Below are 16640 nucleotides of genomic sequence, written 5' to 3' on the forward strand. Positions count from 1 at the left end.
GAAAACCAGTCCGTACATTTGTTTGCACGATGTCCTAAAATATCAATCTATGAGGACACTTAAACTTGATAGAATATTGAAAACATTGTCTATAAAACCGAAATGTTTTTGTTCGTATTATTTGCGTGTTTGATTTGCTGTAATAAAGGTACGCGATTTAAAGATTATACTTCTACTATTTGCTATTTTTAATAGTACATACGCACAATACATATAATTTAACCGACAGTTTAATATATTGAATTGATTTCTTCTAAATTATTATCATTATAAGAAAATAAATATTGTTAGTAATATATTCTTAACCTCTTATGCTGCGCATTGACTATGTTGACAAAATGTTGGTATTTCTCACCGTGTGACTTATCTCCACCCACTATAGCATGAATGGATGACTAAAACTTATATCATAACATACACTATCTCTCTTTAATTTATGTAAGAACGCGATATGTAATTAACGTGGCAAAATCTTATTTACAGGAGTAACATGTACGAACTGTCCAAACGGTTGGATCGCTCACGAAAGTTCGTGTTACCTCTTTGGTCATGAGGACAACTTACTTGATTTCACTACTGCCGAGGTTAACAATATATAGGGCCGCATACAAGGATTCATTTAAGACCATATTACATTAAACGCGTCCATCACTAATTTATTTAGCAATTTAGCAATAACACTTGTATATGTACTAAGCAATTTCCGGGGCTGTAATGCTATCACATGCGCTGCAACAATACAGTTTCTTATAATTTAACTTCACGTGATCATCAACAACGTTAATTCACCATACTACCGTGGTATGTCAGTAACTTAAAAAGAAAACACGAATATTGTTTTTAAATGCAAATATTGTTGCATACTTTAGAATTATTTACATATATTCGATTGAACATTGTCTTTTGGATTGCAACGATAGTTGGTATGAACGAAAACAGTTAACACAGTAAAATTATTCCGGAAAAAAGATCACACCTTACCAAGATTACTCTAGCGCATCGTTAGAATTTGTTTTTGTTTCTTCAGATGTGAATTCAACTTAAGTCCAATCATAAAAGTTAACCATATGTTTCTTCGCTCAATATGCTGGCCATGAAAGAAATATATAGTTATAATAGTTAGTACAACAGTATGTGAAACTGCATTGCAGCAATTCTGTCGCCAGCGCGGCGGTCATCTGATTCACGTGGATGACGCGCAAGAAAACGCCTTCATAAAGGACCAGCTAAATGAACGCAAACGTAAGCTCAAGTTTAATGTGTGATAGTCATGAAGTAAGTTTGCAGATATCTGTGTTTATTGTGTAACATAACTATTTCGAGTATTGGTGCATATAAATAATAGTACTACGTGATGTTGTGACATATATTCTCACTATCTTCAGGTTTATGATAAGGTTACTTGTATTTCTGTCTAAACGTTTGGTGTTTTATGACGTATTTCAGTATAGCTTCTAGTTCAGTAAAAAACTAATGATTAAATTTTTTGGTTATTCAAGCTTCGATCCGCTTGTCTTAGATGTCCCATGGTCTTTGTCCGATTGTGTTGTGAATAAACGTCTACATATTCAATTAACAGCAACGGCTTACGCGATTGTTTTCTAAACATTTCCGATTTTAAAGCTGTATTGCTTGTTTCCGATGAAAGGCGACCGAATTTAAAGAATGATTTTGGATAAGAGTTGTGGCATTATTGTAACTCACCTAAGCTTATATTGTTACTCGAACATTGTGGGCTATTTTGTATTGTTTTGTTTTTAAGTAAGATTGGTATACACATTTGTTTACCTATTTCCTAGTATAATTCAATTTTGCATACATATTTAATTATTGACAGGAGTATAAAGTGTGCTTAGCTTTTGAATTGTGTTTCGCTTTAATTATCGTGTCTCAAGCGCTACAAGAAATGTTCACGATTTGTTTTCGAATACTGTAAATTATCCTTTAATACTGAAACAAATACCGTACAATCATGTTTGAGTTTCGGTGTTCAGACGTAATAAATGTCTAAATGACTGAACAGATAATATGGTCTTAAACGATTTTATTTTGTATAGTGATATTATTATGTCTGCAAAACTACTAATGTCAAGTGTATTTGTGAAAATTTGTGAATATTTTTTAATATGTTCTATATGTCTCAGCTATTCATTGGTGGCTTGGCATAACTGACGAAGACGCAGAAGGGGTCTGGAGATGGTTTGACGATGACACTGTGGCTGAATATACAGGTTACTGAACGTTTAAGTTCGTTTTGGTTTGTATAGTTGTCTTCCATTTAAACCGGTTACCTTATCATGAATTTAGTACGTCCTATATTTGTACGTCACGTGGCATTTATCAGCATATTTCAGACGCTCGGAAAATAGTCACCTTTTATAAGAGATTTTGTCGCTCGCGTCGTATTCTTCCTCAAAGCGTAATTCATTAAATAATCCTCTCCCATAAAGTAACTCAAAATGGTAGCAGCACATACTTGCTTACTGATTTAAAAACAAATTGTCATGCCCTTATGGTTTATATGTGAACATGTTTCCATAGACCATATCTCAAGAGTCAATGACTCTTGGGACCAAATTTTCAAGAGTCAAAATCAAATTTATATGAGTCATAATATTAACGCAGGAGAGTCAATGATCTTTTGTACTTTAAGCAAATTACTGAGATATAATATATAAAAGCAAAAAATTTACAAATATCAAAACATTTATTTTTTATATTCCAGTCAATAAAAGCGATAATGCAAAACATACATTGTGACCAACATTGTGAGCATAGTGAAATCAAAACGAAAGAAAACACTCACACTTGTACTGACATAATATATATCAGGGGTGTATATTGTCCCAAATTCGATATACGGAAAACTAAGCAGAGATTCAGAGACCGTAGGATAAAGGGAATAGAGGGCAGCGCCCCTCGAGCCCTTGCTTATTGTTATTCTTTATTTTCTTTCTATGTGCAATTTCTTGCGAAATTTTATCAATCAGACCATCCGTAACACCGCATGTGTATTCGTCATTCTATAAAAAATGTTATAAAGATTGTTGGAAATAAATTAAAATCGACGAACCATACCGTATCCGAAAACGACTGACCTAAAACAGGTAGAGATACGTCGTTTGCGAATGAAATAAAATATGTGTTTTGTTTGTCTGCAGTAAATGAAAGCCAGTAATAAGTAACCTAGCAATTACGCAATTATATATAATTCGGTTTACATATTGTTTTAAGTATGATATTGCAGTGCTTTACTTTGCTTATATATAATTTATAGTTGGCGGACATTAGCAACGTTCGTAGAATTGTACGGTTTTCGGAGAGTAGCGAAGATGTTTCGTCAGTTACTGCTCATGTCAGTGCCAGCCGTTTACCATCAAAATACCTCCTTAAACTTACTAATTGGATTTACATGTATCTCAAAATCGACCCTGGACGGCTAAAATCCGGATTTAATTATTTCATGTGCCATCTTAACCGAAGACGTGCGACAAACACGCCGATTTTTTATGCCGTCTCAAATGGTCAATTATTACACCTATGTTGTAATCAATTAGCACATGCAGCATCCAAATTTGTCACTTTGCCACACGGTCAGTTATACCAGTTATATGGTTATTTTTAGCAACTCTGATGCAAAGCGCGTAAATAGACGTTGTAGACAGTACATATGCCAGCATAACTTTCGCGCGTCTTTGAACGGAGCAAACATGGAATAAAACAGGGTTGGGTACACTGTATTCAGCATTGGAAATATATCTTGACCTATTGTGGAAGTATTTCTCAAAATATTGTGGATATGGATGTTATTATTATATATTGGATATTATTAAAACTGACGCGGGTGAGTCCGTTCTGTTTTAGTGGGTTTAATAAATGTCGTTTCGGCAAACAGCTGATAACAGACGCTCAGATAAATAATGGAACGTTGATACACGCGTCATCGAACCAGCAGTGTTTTAATTGGTCATTACTAGATTTCTCAATGGGCAAAACTCCGCTTACTCGGCGGACTTGTGATTCAAATATTGGAAACGGGCGATAACGGTTGGCGTCTACCAAAAGATACTCCGCCCCAAGCCAATTATCGATTACTCTTAACAACATTTAATCATTTTGACGCAAGTCGGCACATTCCCCAGGGTCAAATGTGACTCATGACGTAATTTTGTCACGAGTCAAACTTGGGTATTCTGTAATTTTCAAGCGTCAAAACCCGGGAGCTCGGGTCAAAGGAAAGTGATTTATTTTATTTGTAAAGTTTTAACATGTGTGTTCTTGTCAATATTGTGTTCTTAACATGAATTTAATGACGTGCCTTAAATAAAACGTGCGCTACTACATGTAGTATTTGTTAGTATCTTAACTTTATATACCAGTGATTTTAAAGGTGTATGTCTAAACGTCCTGTCCACGAATGTGTATTTCAGAGTTTAAGTCTAATGACCAACATATTGTTCACGAATATGTATTTCAGATTTTAAGTCGAATGACCAACATGATGTTTGCGAATGTGTTTTTCAGACTTTGAGTCGAATGACCATTCCCATCCAGGAGAAGACTGTGGGTTGTTTGCATCAATCTATGAGTTCAGATGGGCTGACATTGAATGTACGGCTCACTACCCACCTCTTTGCGAACTTAGGTGTGTGTGTTGTTTCTTGTTATACGTGCACGTGTTGTATTTTTTTTGCATTCCAATTCCAACGTTCACTCATTAATTTAATTTTATTTACTGAACATTAATGGGTATATGGGGGCAATATCCCCGATGCATAAAGAGGTTTGACAAAAATGATTCAAATATTTGCGCATAAAAACATTACTTCAGTGTTATTTGCACAATTGTAATGAGTTTGTAAGCGGTATTCGTAGAACACATGCACATGTTAATACTTCTAGTATTTTTTATTTTACTAAAAACGACTAAGTTTTCTCCGCCCATAAAAGTTACACAGTTATAATTGTTTCAATTAGTAGTATTCTACTGACCTAATTAATGAACGCGGTATACTGTATTACGCAACGATTGAATATTACAAGCGGTTTTCACTTGAACGTTAAAGCTGCACTGTGATGGGAAAACCACCCAAGTGATGTTGTTTCTGTATTTCCCGATGAGCACATCTCATATACAAAAGTATTGATGTGTTTGATAAATTTATATACTAAATATTGCCAGTGTTAATTTTTATGTAAACACTATGCCGGAATCGAAGAGAGAGTCGTATGTTTGTGTATGGAAGTCCGTTTTTGGAATTCGAGATTTATAAAGTTTGAGCAGTGATTTCAAACATTGAATAATATTGTCTGCATATTATCGGTGGGGCAACTATAAATGACTTCCTTTCTATTTTAGTGCACGCAACACTGAGGTCGAGACTGTTGGCTAATATCGATGAGATGACATCTTGACACTTTCTTACTTCTTTTGTGTACAAGGACGAATATGTGTAATTAATGTACGTTTGAAAATCAATATAAGACATAACGTTTTTGGTTAGATATAAGGCTTCGTGTTAGTTTGATAAAACGAACATATTATCGTGTATTGTCGCACACACGTGGAAGCGCGTAGGCACTTTATAAACAAATCAGATGAGATTTGGGGAAGAAAATCGTGTAAACTATATTCACATGTTGAAATTTATTCAAACAACAGTCATATCGGACATGCTCAAATTAAGGCATTACCACTGGCTGTTCTTAGTTGGTCATCCAACTTTTATCATTTAATATATACTGGTGTGTTTTGTTTCATTTAATATATACTGGTGTGTTTTGTTTATAGTCATGTTATAACATATATGCAACATCGGAAAATGCCTTCATGCACAATGCCTTAACATTATTATAGAGTTTCAATATGTATTCAATATGTAATTATTTCATAATTTAAACCTATAATGAACTTAGATTTATATTGTCTCATTTAAACATTTTTACCCCAAAAGGTCTCTAAGGATGTGAATTAACTATAAACATGGCAATAATAAAAAGAATATCTAAGAGGTTCTAACACAATCAAGCGTTAATATCTTCTTTGATGTAAATGATATGGCCACGCATTTACATCAATTGGTCCGTGTTCCATAGTATGGTATGGTTACTAACTACACTACCATTCAGTTTAACATTTATGAAAATGTTAATGTGTTCCCGTGTCATAATTCCCCCTGTCCTGTACCTGATGGAACACGCCTTTTCGTTCGTTCTTCCTTCCTGATCAAGGTAGGCACCAATAATTGTGTTAACAAAATAGAGGATTGGCAACTTGAAACAGACATCAAGTAGTAAAGTGTATTGTTTTGTATGTGTAACGCTTTCGTCTTCGTTTAACACCTAACCCATTCATTTTGACCATTCATAAAAACTAATTCTGCAAATTTGTCACTGGTAATTCAACCGCGGATCTGTAATATTACTTGGTTTAATAAACACACCCTCATGAAACAGGTTTTCGGTATAGCAAGTTCGAGAAACGCACCCGAAATGATTAATTTTTTTAACAGAACATAATAGTTTATTTTTGGCTTAAGCATGTGAAGCTCATTGTCATTAACATACATATAAATAAATAACAACATGTGTTAAAGTACACACAAAAGCACACATCATTTGAAAGAACAAATACTCTAAATAAACACGAACTAAACATATTTCGTGAACCTATGTCGTGAGAATGGTACATGGATGGGTTTAATACACAGTGGTCACATAATGTTATGCATATAGCTTTACAAATATAGCTATACTTACATAATTCGGACCTTATTTTCTTTGTAAAAAATGTATAACTATTTAACACTACATATATATTATTGTTTAGCCTGACACAAATTTAATTGCACCATATGTATAGAACAGAATTATGATTCAGGAAATAGCCACAGTGGACTTTACTGCTATTGCTAAACTGCTTTTACAAGAAAAAAATCAACTCTTCATTATTAGGAACTAATTTCGACCATGGAAGGATACACAATGAATAAGTCAAATTCAAACACGTTTAATATTTCAAAGCACTATGAGTGTTCGGTATAATAAATCAAAAATACATTTCAATGTATAGAATTTTGTAACTAGCGTATTTCCACTATATAAAACAAGCTTCTTGACGGAAATTCCTTTTGACAAAGTGTTACCAATTTTCGTTTGTCGTCTTGCAAAAAGTGTTGCTTAAGAACAAAATATTAACAATGCCATACATGATATAAAGTACATTGTAATGCTAAAAATTATGCAGCATATTGTTGACGATACAATCAATCATGACATTGGTGCAAAGAAAGAGGCAACATTTATTTGATACATGCAAGCTCATTTTTCATAGTTGTAATTAACAGCTCACGTGGCATATCACGTGGAGAACATTATTAACAACAAAGAACGATGGCATATACAATGTGAGCACACTTCATTCGCCACATACATTACAAGCGAAGCTTGTTACATACATAGAACAATATCAAAACAGAATACATTTGGCTTATATTCATTCCAAAACTGTAGACTTAGCATGTTTTATTATAGTGTCTTTTTTTTATACATATTTCAACCAACAGTAAATGTTTCTGATCTCTGGAACTCAATGCATACATTAAATGTGTTTCAGGGTCAAAGCAAAATTCATTTGTAATTAATTGTTCATGTCTCTTTTGTTGTAAAATAAGTTTTGTGTTTTGCCTGACTTATTGTCGTCATTGTGAGGCTTGAAGCTAAAAACACAATTTGAGCGACTTTTCAGACAGGTTTTACTGTCATTGTTATCGTTAACTAGATACATTCTTCTTCTTATGTGATACGAATTAAATATTTTTTGTAAACTTTAATTACAATTAAACCGCGCGTGTGTTTGAATTTTGATTGATTAAATTACACCACTTTAAGTTAGGTTTGTTCTTAAAACCATAATACATTAAGATTGACAATCAGCATAAAGGATGGGATGATCGGCTTTGTAATTATTAGCTTATTGTCACGCCTCATTCTATTGTTTTATTTGTATAATCCTTTTGAAACCGGCCGATATTTTGTAGGCAGATGTAACTATTAGGAATGTGTCCTGGTGTGACAGTGAATGGTCCGACGTCATTTATGGTACACATCGTGTTTATCCCGCCTTATTACCCGATAGTAGTGCTGCAACAATACCCCAAAAAGCGTATTGCGATATATTGTCAGCTCAAAAACCCGTGTTGCAATATATCGCAATATATTGCTTACTTGTACCAAAATTATGACTGGCCAATTACCCGATAATCCCGTATATTCCAGTTTTAAAGCAAAGTCTGGTAAATGTTTACTATAAAAATGCTCAAGAATAACACAAAACACAAACATTCACCAATTTTCTTACATATCAAATACATTTTGGCATTTGTTACTATTTAAAGATGTGATGAAATAACTTCCAATCGGGATTTTTTTTTTCCCACTGAACACGCGTAAATCGCCTGACGTGATGTTCCCGTTTTATACAACACAAATACACCCACACTTTGCACGCGACGTTCTACATGTCTGTATAATTTTTGCGCGCTTTCGCTTTTTATTGAGAAAAAGAATAAAGCACTTTTTTTATTGTCGCGTTAGCATTACATTTCGGAAGCATGTTTCCGAAATTCGGATTACAAATTTAATAATGCTCATTTCAGAATCGAAAGAAACATTTAGTTGTGCGTAATTAATTCAACGATAATTCGTTTAAAAGCATAGAATGAATGCTCCCATGTAACAACGCTACTCTGTATAATAGACTTTTTAGAATGACATTTGTACGTAACAATTTATTTTTACAAAATACCGCTTTGTTTTGTTTACCTTGATATCATTATTTTGGATGGCTTTTCTGAACGAAATGTAGATGCATGTTTGTAAAATTTTCGTACCGGTATGACGAAAATCGTATCGCAATACAATATGCGGATTGCGTATTGCGATATATACCGATATACCGGTATATTGTTGCAGCACTACCCGATAGCGCCTCATATTATAACGTGTCATTGAACAACGTTATATAAATTGTAGGATATATCAATACCATTCGGCTAACCAATAAGTGTACTTTAACAATATCGTCACGCGAGGTCACATATTCTACTTTAGACCGGTTTTGTCGTAAAATGTTTTAAGAGACAAAATATGCGTTAAGGTGGTGTAAGACAAGCGATATGAGTAATGGACGATTGTGAACATTCTTAACGGGTGAGTTGGGTTGAGTTTACTTTAGTATACGAATGACAATTTTGATATTAAGGTGCAATTCGGAGATTGCAATCATATTATTAAAATATTTTGTTGATGTTTATACGCAGATTCTTACACTACACGCAACTAGTTTTCTATAGACAAAGAAGTAAATAAAGTGTGGTATATAATGCAATAAATATGTGCGGAGCTTAATGTTTCGAAAATAGTTCCGAATAAATAAAGAAAATATTTCACTAAATGCACGTGCTAAAACCCGCTCTAAAAGAAATGTAATAAACGTAGCATGTATATAAATTTAATGAAACAACAAATTGTATTTGGTGATAAGTGGCATAACCACGCCTACAAAGAATGGTATTTGTTAGGAAACGTAATTAAGAAAATATTTATAGCACGTCAGCTTTTCAGTAGAATCAATACGAGTGACGTCATTTTCGTTTTTACGATTTTTGTTCTAAATGAAGGTGACGTCATTTGCAAAATATTTATGAATGAAAACGACGTCATATGTTTTTTAAAATTCAATGACGTCACTAAATAATGCACTTTGTACTAAGAAGAGCGGAGTATTGAAAATATAGTTCCAAAAGCGTGAACCAAATCAATCAGAATCGTGTTAGAATCGAAATAATAATTTTCTATGATGGTTTGTTGTCGAATAACCCACAATAAGGAGTATTTATGCGTGTTATCAAATCACTCGTGCTTTGCACTCGTGATTTAATTCCTACGCAACTATACTCCTTACTGTGGGTTATTCGACAACAAACCATGAAAGAAAAATATTATTTCTTTAATACAGTCGTCATTTTTTTTGATAAATATAATTGATAACAATCAATACACATGTGATGAAACATAAGTTATTCGTAATTAGTCAGATGGCTTCTGGTGTGTGTTGTCCATTTCCGTTATCAAACTCAGACAAAAGCCGATTTTTTTTTTCAAATTCATATTTTCAGACAAAGTCATCCCAATCACCTTTGAGGGAATTAGATCATTATAAGAAAGCATAACGTATATTTTTTGAATAGCTGTGATGAGCGTTTGAATTGAAACAGTTTAATCTTATAAATATATGTTCCCTTCGTTGATGCGAGTCCGTTAACATTCGTTTTAGCCTGTTTAAAATCTCTCATTTTTTTTTAAATATTATATTTCATGCAAGTTCATTATGGACAACACGAAAATACTGAACACACATAAAATCGTAAGTGTTTCACTCAAACAGAATTTTCTTTCACCCTTCAACATTATATATTAAATCGAAAATAATGTATTTAACGTTTAAATAATACAGGTGCGTTGTAAAGCGACAGTTCGAAAGAGATGGAGACTAACATATAATTAACTTAACGATATTACATGTTACTTTGTGTATGGAAGTTACGATTTGTATGTATTAGGTCAGAAATATCCCGATGCAGAAAATGTTTCTGAAAAGATGAAGGTTCCATTGATAAAAACAATTAAGATGTAAATCAAAACGATGATAATGGTGATCATTAGGATGCTGATGATGATGTTAAAGAGTAAGCTGCTGCTGCTGCTGGTAATGGTGATGATGATGATGATGATGGTGATGATGATGATGATGATGATGATGATGATGATGATGATGATGATGATGATGATGATGATGATGATGATGATGACGACGATACTGATTATGATGATTATGATGATGATGAGGAGGAGTAGAAGGAGGAGGAGAAGGAGGAGGAGGAGAGGGATGTTGATGACGATACTTATTATGATGATGATGAGGAGGAGGATCAGGACGATGGTGATGATGAGGATGATTTGTTAGTTTTTGTATCTTTATGCTGATAATATTTAGTTCATATTAGCTGGTATTTTCATAATAAAAGATATTAAGGATATATTGAATTCATAAACTTATGTTCAATCTGCCCACATGCAGACGTAGATGTAAAGGATACACATCATATCATATTGTATGCGTCATGATATGGTATATAGAGAATAATAGGTTGGTGACGTGCTTGGAGAATGGTTATCTGGCAAGTCGGAGGAATTTTCGGCTCACCCGATAAGATCCTCCGACGAGCCAGATAATCATTCTCCATTCACGTCACCATCATATTATTATATTAATCTTGTCACATTTCAACAAGCGTTGAAATGTTTCTATAATATCTAGTTTTTTAGTATTTTGTGTTTAAATATTAAATATGGGAAACATCACGCGCGAATAAAAACATTGTTACGTCACGTCATGCAAAGCGCTAAGGCTAGCTTCCATCTTGTTAAACAACACATACATAGAGTTACTCGTTATTAATTCAATACACAAAGACGAACTTATGCTGTTTAAATAATAATGTTTAAACAAACAGTTCTTTACATGTATTTGGTATTTAATTAAATTTACATGTATATGGTATGTTATTACATAAAAAGTATATTTTATTAATAGAAAATGGTAAAAGCATGCGCATGCGCGGAGAGCAACTGATGGATATTCGGGGTCACGTGGTCATCTAGCCTAATATCTTTTGGAATACCTGGTTATCGGGCTGATCTAAAGGCACGTGAGAGGATAAATTGGGTATATAAGTTTGTTTTTCACGATTGTCAGATTGTGTTTTTAATATTAAACGGGATAATATCGGTAGCATATTCTGGCTATTATGGACGTTTTTTAGACTGTCTGACATTGGTATCCGGCGAGTTGGAATGTGCATAGTTAAAAAAAGTGCCCATTATGTGTATTGGGACGCAGCTTAAAATATTATTTTTCTATGACCACGAGTGAAATAACAAACGATCTTACATTGACATTAACAAATTGTCTGTTTCTTGTATGCCCCTGTTTCAAGACAATAATTAACAGCTGTTTCCCTTTTGCTGAAAAGTTATCCTCTCTCGGAGTTTCTCCCGTGGCGTGCCTCAATGCATTTAAAAAACACACAAAATGACGTCATTAGTGTGACGAAATGACGTCATTATACCAGCGAATTTCTCCAGTTAAACTCTTTTACAAAGTAAATAAACGGTGAAAAAGCATAAAATAAAAAGAAAATGTGTTGGATTCGGTTGAACGTCTGAGTAGTAACGCTACGGTTGATATCAAATGACCGGCACACACTCTTTTAATGGATTAATTCCTTTTATAAACTGTATAAATGCAAACAGAATTATCTTAATTTAAACGCGTGACCTATTTTCAGTACGGTTTACACACTCGTACGCGACCTTCATGAGGTTTACCGATAGCTACATGCTTCTGGTATCATTCTACACTTCAAATTTTGACTTAACAAAGATATTGAGAAAATATTAAAGTTTGGTGTAAATTATGGAGGAAACCGGTAATAAAGATATTTCGCGGAAAAGAAAAATAATAATAGGGATGGATGGGAGCAGACACGCAGAGGAAGCGTTGACATGTAAGTGCTATATAATTAGTTCCGAGTTTTTCGCCATAAGACACGCGTTTAAATTGGAATCAACTTGTTTTGTTTTGTTATAACAACGTGAATGACTTTTCCACATGGGCTATACATTAATAATATAAACCAAACTTAGCATGATTGTAACAAAATGTAACTTGCAAAAATGGCGTTTATAAAGCGTATTTTCCATGTAAAAATGTACAATGATGTCATATATTCGTTATAGAAAAACAATTCAAATCTAGATAATATTTAACCATTTTGTAGCAGTAGTGATAGAAGTAGTAGTAGTAGAAGTAGTTGTAGTAGTAGTCGTAGTAAGTAGTAGTACTAGTAGTAGTAGTAGTAGTTGTAGTATAGTAGTAGTAGTAGTGTAGTAGTCATAGCAGTAGTAGTCATAGTAGTAGTAGACCAGTCAGTAGTAGTAGTAGTAGTAGAATAAGTAGTAGTAGTAGTAGTAGTAGTAGTAGTAGTAGTTGTAGTATAGTAGTAAGTAGTAGTAGTAGTAGTAATCATAGTAGTAGTAGTACTCGTCGTTAGAAGTACGTAGAGAAGAAGTACGTAGTCGTTATTAGTAGTGTAGTAGTCGTAGATTCGTAGTGATTGAGTAGTAGTAGTTAACGTAGTAGTAGTTCGTAGTGTAGTTAGTACTCGTCGTAAGTAGTCTAGTAGTAGTAGTCGTAGTAGTAATTAGTAGTAGTAGTAGTAATAGTAGTAGAAAGTAGTAGTAGTAATGTTTAGTAGTAGAGTAGTAGTAAGAGTAAAGTAGTAGTAGTAGTAGTAATAGTAGTAGTAGTAGTAGTAGTAGTAGTAGTAGTAGTAGTAGTAGTAGTAGTAGTGTAGAAGTGGTGGTGTGGTGGTAGTGTAGTAGTAGTAGTAGTAGTAGTAGTAGTAGTAGTGTAATAGAAGTAGTAGTCGTAGTAGTAGTAGTAGTAATCGTAGTAATAGTAGTAGTAGTAGTAATAGTAGTAGTAGTAATAGTAGTAGTAGTAGTATAGTAGTAGTAGTAGTAGTAGTAGTAGTAGTAGTAGTAGTATAGTAGTAGTCGTAGTAGAAGAAGTAGTAGTAGTAGTAGTAGTAGTAATAGTAGTAGTAGTATTAGAAGTAGTAGTAATAGTAGTAGTAGTAGTAGAAGTCGTAGTAGTAGTAGTGGTAGTAGTAGTAGTAGTAGTAGTAGTAGTAGTAGAGTCGTAGTAGTAGTAGTAGTCGAATAGTAGTAATAGTAGTAGTAGTAGTAGTAGTAGTAGTAGTAGTAGTAGTAGTAATAGGAGTTGTAGTAGTAGTAATAGTGGTAGTAGTAGTAGTATAGTAGTAGTAGTAGTGTAGTAGTAGTAGTTAGTAGTAGTCGTAGTGTAGTAGTGTAGTAGTAGTAGTAGTACTAGTAGTAATAGTCGTTAGTAGTAGTAGTTAGTAGTAGTAGTAGTAGTATAGTAGTAGTAATAGTAGTAGTAGTCGTAGAGTAGTAGTAGTAGTAGTAGTAGAGTAGTTAGTGTAGTAGTAGTAGTAGTAGTAGTAGTAGAGTAGTAATAGTAGTTCGTAGTAGTAGTAGTAGTAGTAGTAGTAGTAGTAGTAGTAGTAGTAGTAGTAGTAGGTAGTAGTAGTCGTAGTAGTAGTAGGAGTAGTAGTAGTAGTCGTAGAATAGTAGAGTGGTAGTAGTAGTAGTAGTAGTAGTAGCGGTGGTTGGTGGTACGTAGTAGTAGTTAGTCGTATTCGTAGAAGTCGTAGTAGTAGTAGTAGTAGTAGTAGTAGTAGTAGTCGTAGTAGCGTAGTAGAGTAGTAGTAGTAGTTAGTAGTAGTCGTAGTAGTAGTAGTAGTAGTAGTAGTAGAGTAGTAGTAGTAGTAGTAGTAGTAATAGTAGTAGTAGTCAGTAGTAGTAGTAGTAGTAGTAGTATAGTCGTAGTATACAAAAGATAAATCTTGACATTTACCTTGACATTATCGAAGTCAAGTCCTTCTGTTGCGATAATATTTTGTATAGAGATAAGGATCAAACTTAAAGTAAACATTATACATGTTGGTCTGAACAAAAGTATAAACTAGTAAGCGAAACACACAATGCATTGTAACAGACTTTAATCGCCAAATCGTCGTAGTAAAGAATATAGATGCTTTGCTTTGTTTGTTTTTTTATTTAAATATTACTTTTTGCGCATGAATCAAGACGAACCTAACGAATTTATTCATCATTTATCGAGCCTTATCATTTTGACATAATTATGTGTTATTATTATTTGATGGTATATTTCTTATTAACAATATTCATCTTACATAAAACTTAGCTTTCTTGTATGCATCCAGAAAATTATAACTACCTGTACGTGTATTGTGTATAACTCTTCTATAAGTTTGTTATAAAGTTGCATCACAGTCACTCATATAGGAAATGCCCCTTTATATGATATCGTGTATCATGCATAGATACTGTATCAGATTATTACGACCGTAAGAGGTTACATAGATAAATTGTATTGAACGTTCTTATTTTTTACTTGATTGCATCCAAAACCAACGACTTATAAAGCCATGTTAGAGCTCGATTTGGTAGACCGAGTTTTTATATAAATACGCTGTTGTGAACGCTTGGGCATCGGACCCGAGCCCACCTTATCGATAGTCATATACTGAAATATTTATTAGATTGACCTTGATTGGTGGGTTTTGTTTCAGGGTTTAAGGACAATCTTCATGAACCCGGCGACTTTTTGATCTTGGTGCACACCCCGGAGTAAAACATCTTATCACTATACGTAAGTAGTTGTGAATCTTCGTACATTTACGTGGTGTTGATAAAATTGTGTTCATATATGCTTTATAGGTTTCCATGGCGTAAAATATGAAGTGAAATATAGATCAGTTACGAGCACGAATTAACGCTAAAGATTGTTTATGTGTGTTTATGCTTTAGTTTTTACATAGTCAATTAATGTATAAGAAATATAAACAAAAAGACACAGTCATTCGTGTAATTCACGACGACGCTCTTAGAAGTGCATTTAATACGAAATAATCTCAGGAAACAAGGTAATGCAAAATGGTTTTGTACAAAAAAAATTCTTACACAATGGTCTGAGGTAATAATTTTGTACACAATGTACTTCAAACACAATAAGTACAAAATGGCCACACACAAAATACTGCAAACCTGAGTAGAGTCCATATCTCACTGATTCGAATTTGTACACACTAAGATTTGTGAATATTGTATTGTCTCATTGAATACATTTAAACTAAATCTATGCTTTTATCCAGAATTGCTATGGTCAACTAATGACTATATGTTTGTTTTATGTGATCGTTATATTATGATCCAAACATGTTTTCGACCAAGTAGCGTTATTTGTGAATGCCGTAATTATCGTTCCTTTCAGCGGGTGAGATGACGTCAGACGCCGCTCTGATGTCGCGGATTCGTTGACGAGGAGCAACACGTGACCAAGGAGGCGCATGACGCAGTTCCAAACACTCCTGGACCATCAAGGCGTAAGTATGTATAGATAATGCTAGGTTATTGTTGAAAACAATATGCTTATTACCCGAAACTAAGATATATTTTACCCAGAGATTTGGTAAGAAGATAACGTAATTGCGACAAAAAACACTATTCTGGTTAGATACTTACTTGAAATTATATTTATGAAAAGTCATTGCCGCAATTCATGTGTCTTCAGTTCGAGAATTACAAAAGACACGGCGGAAGACACATTTAAAATAGACAAAAAATCTGTATCCACGAGCGGCGCGGTTTTCACATTCAATCAACAAGGTTTAATACACCAACCCGTATCAGATCGTGTTGTTATTTCAACTATTCGGGTTAATTGATGGGATACAATTATGACTTGCTGACGGTTATATAATATGGGACCATGGTTTATTATAACGCTTCATTGATATCTGTCTGATACTACGTTGCATAATATATATTTTATATCAGTTCAACAGGAAGTTCGTATATCAGTCGATGATTGGATGATTACTCGGAATCAACTTTAAAGCAGGCTTTTT

The 16640-nt window shown here is 33.7% G+C and overlaps 1 protein-coding gene across 1 annotated transcript; it reads left to right on the forward strand.

Annotated features, from left to right (window-relative positions):
* LOC127858849 (perlucin-like protein) lies at positions 1 to 5503 on the forward strand. Its single transcript, XM_052396180.1, has 6 exons — positions 1 to 148; positions 484 to 584; positions 1152 to 1242; positions 2145 to 2231; positions 4525 to 4645; positions 5360 to 5503. The coding sequence occupies exons 1-6, from the start codon at positions 103 to 105 to the stop codon at positions 5391 to 5393; spliced, it is 480 nt and encodes a 159-aa protein (XP_052252140.1). The 5' UTR covers positions 1 to 102; the 3' UTR covers positions 5394 to 5503.
* Positions 5504 to 16640: the final 11137 nt, after the last annotated feature.

Source organism: Dreissena polymorpha, chromosome 14, assembly GCF_020536995.1.
Source record: "Dreissena polymorpha isolate Duluth1 chromosome 14, UMN_Dpol_1.0, whole genome shotgun sequence".
NCBI classification, from domain to species: Eukaryota; Metazoa; Mollusca; class Bivalvia; order Myida; family Dreissenidae; genus Dreissena; species Dreissena polymorpha.

What these genes read in the sequence shown, in the direction of transcription:
- LOC127858849 (XM_052396180.1), top strand. Translation starts at nt 103, where the DNA reads ATGTTTTTGTTCGTATTATTTGCGTGTTTGATTTGCTGTAATAAAG. An exon ending in TTTGATTTGCTGTAATAAAG is followed by an intron (nt 149 to 483) that starts GTACGCGATTTA and finishes TCTTATTTACAG; the next exon opens with GAGTAACATGTACGAACTGT. An exon ending in CCAGCTAAATGAACGCAAAC is followed by an intron (nt 1,243 to 2,144) that starts GTAAGCTCAAGT and finishes TATATGTCTCAG; the next exon opens with CTATTCATTGGTGGCTTGGC.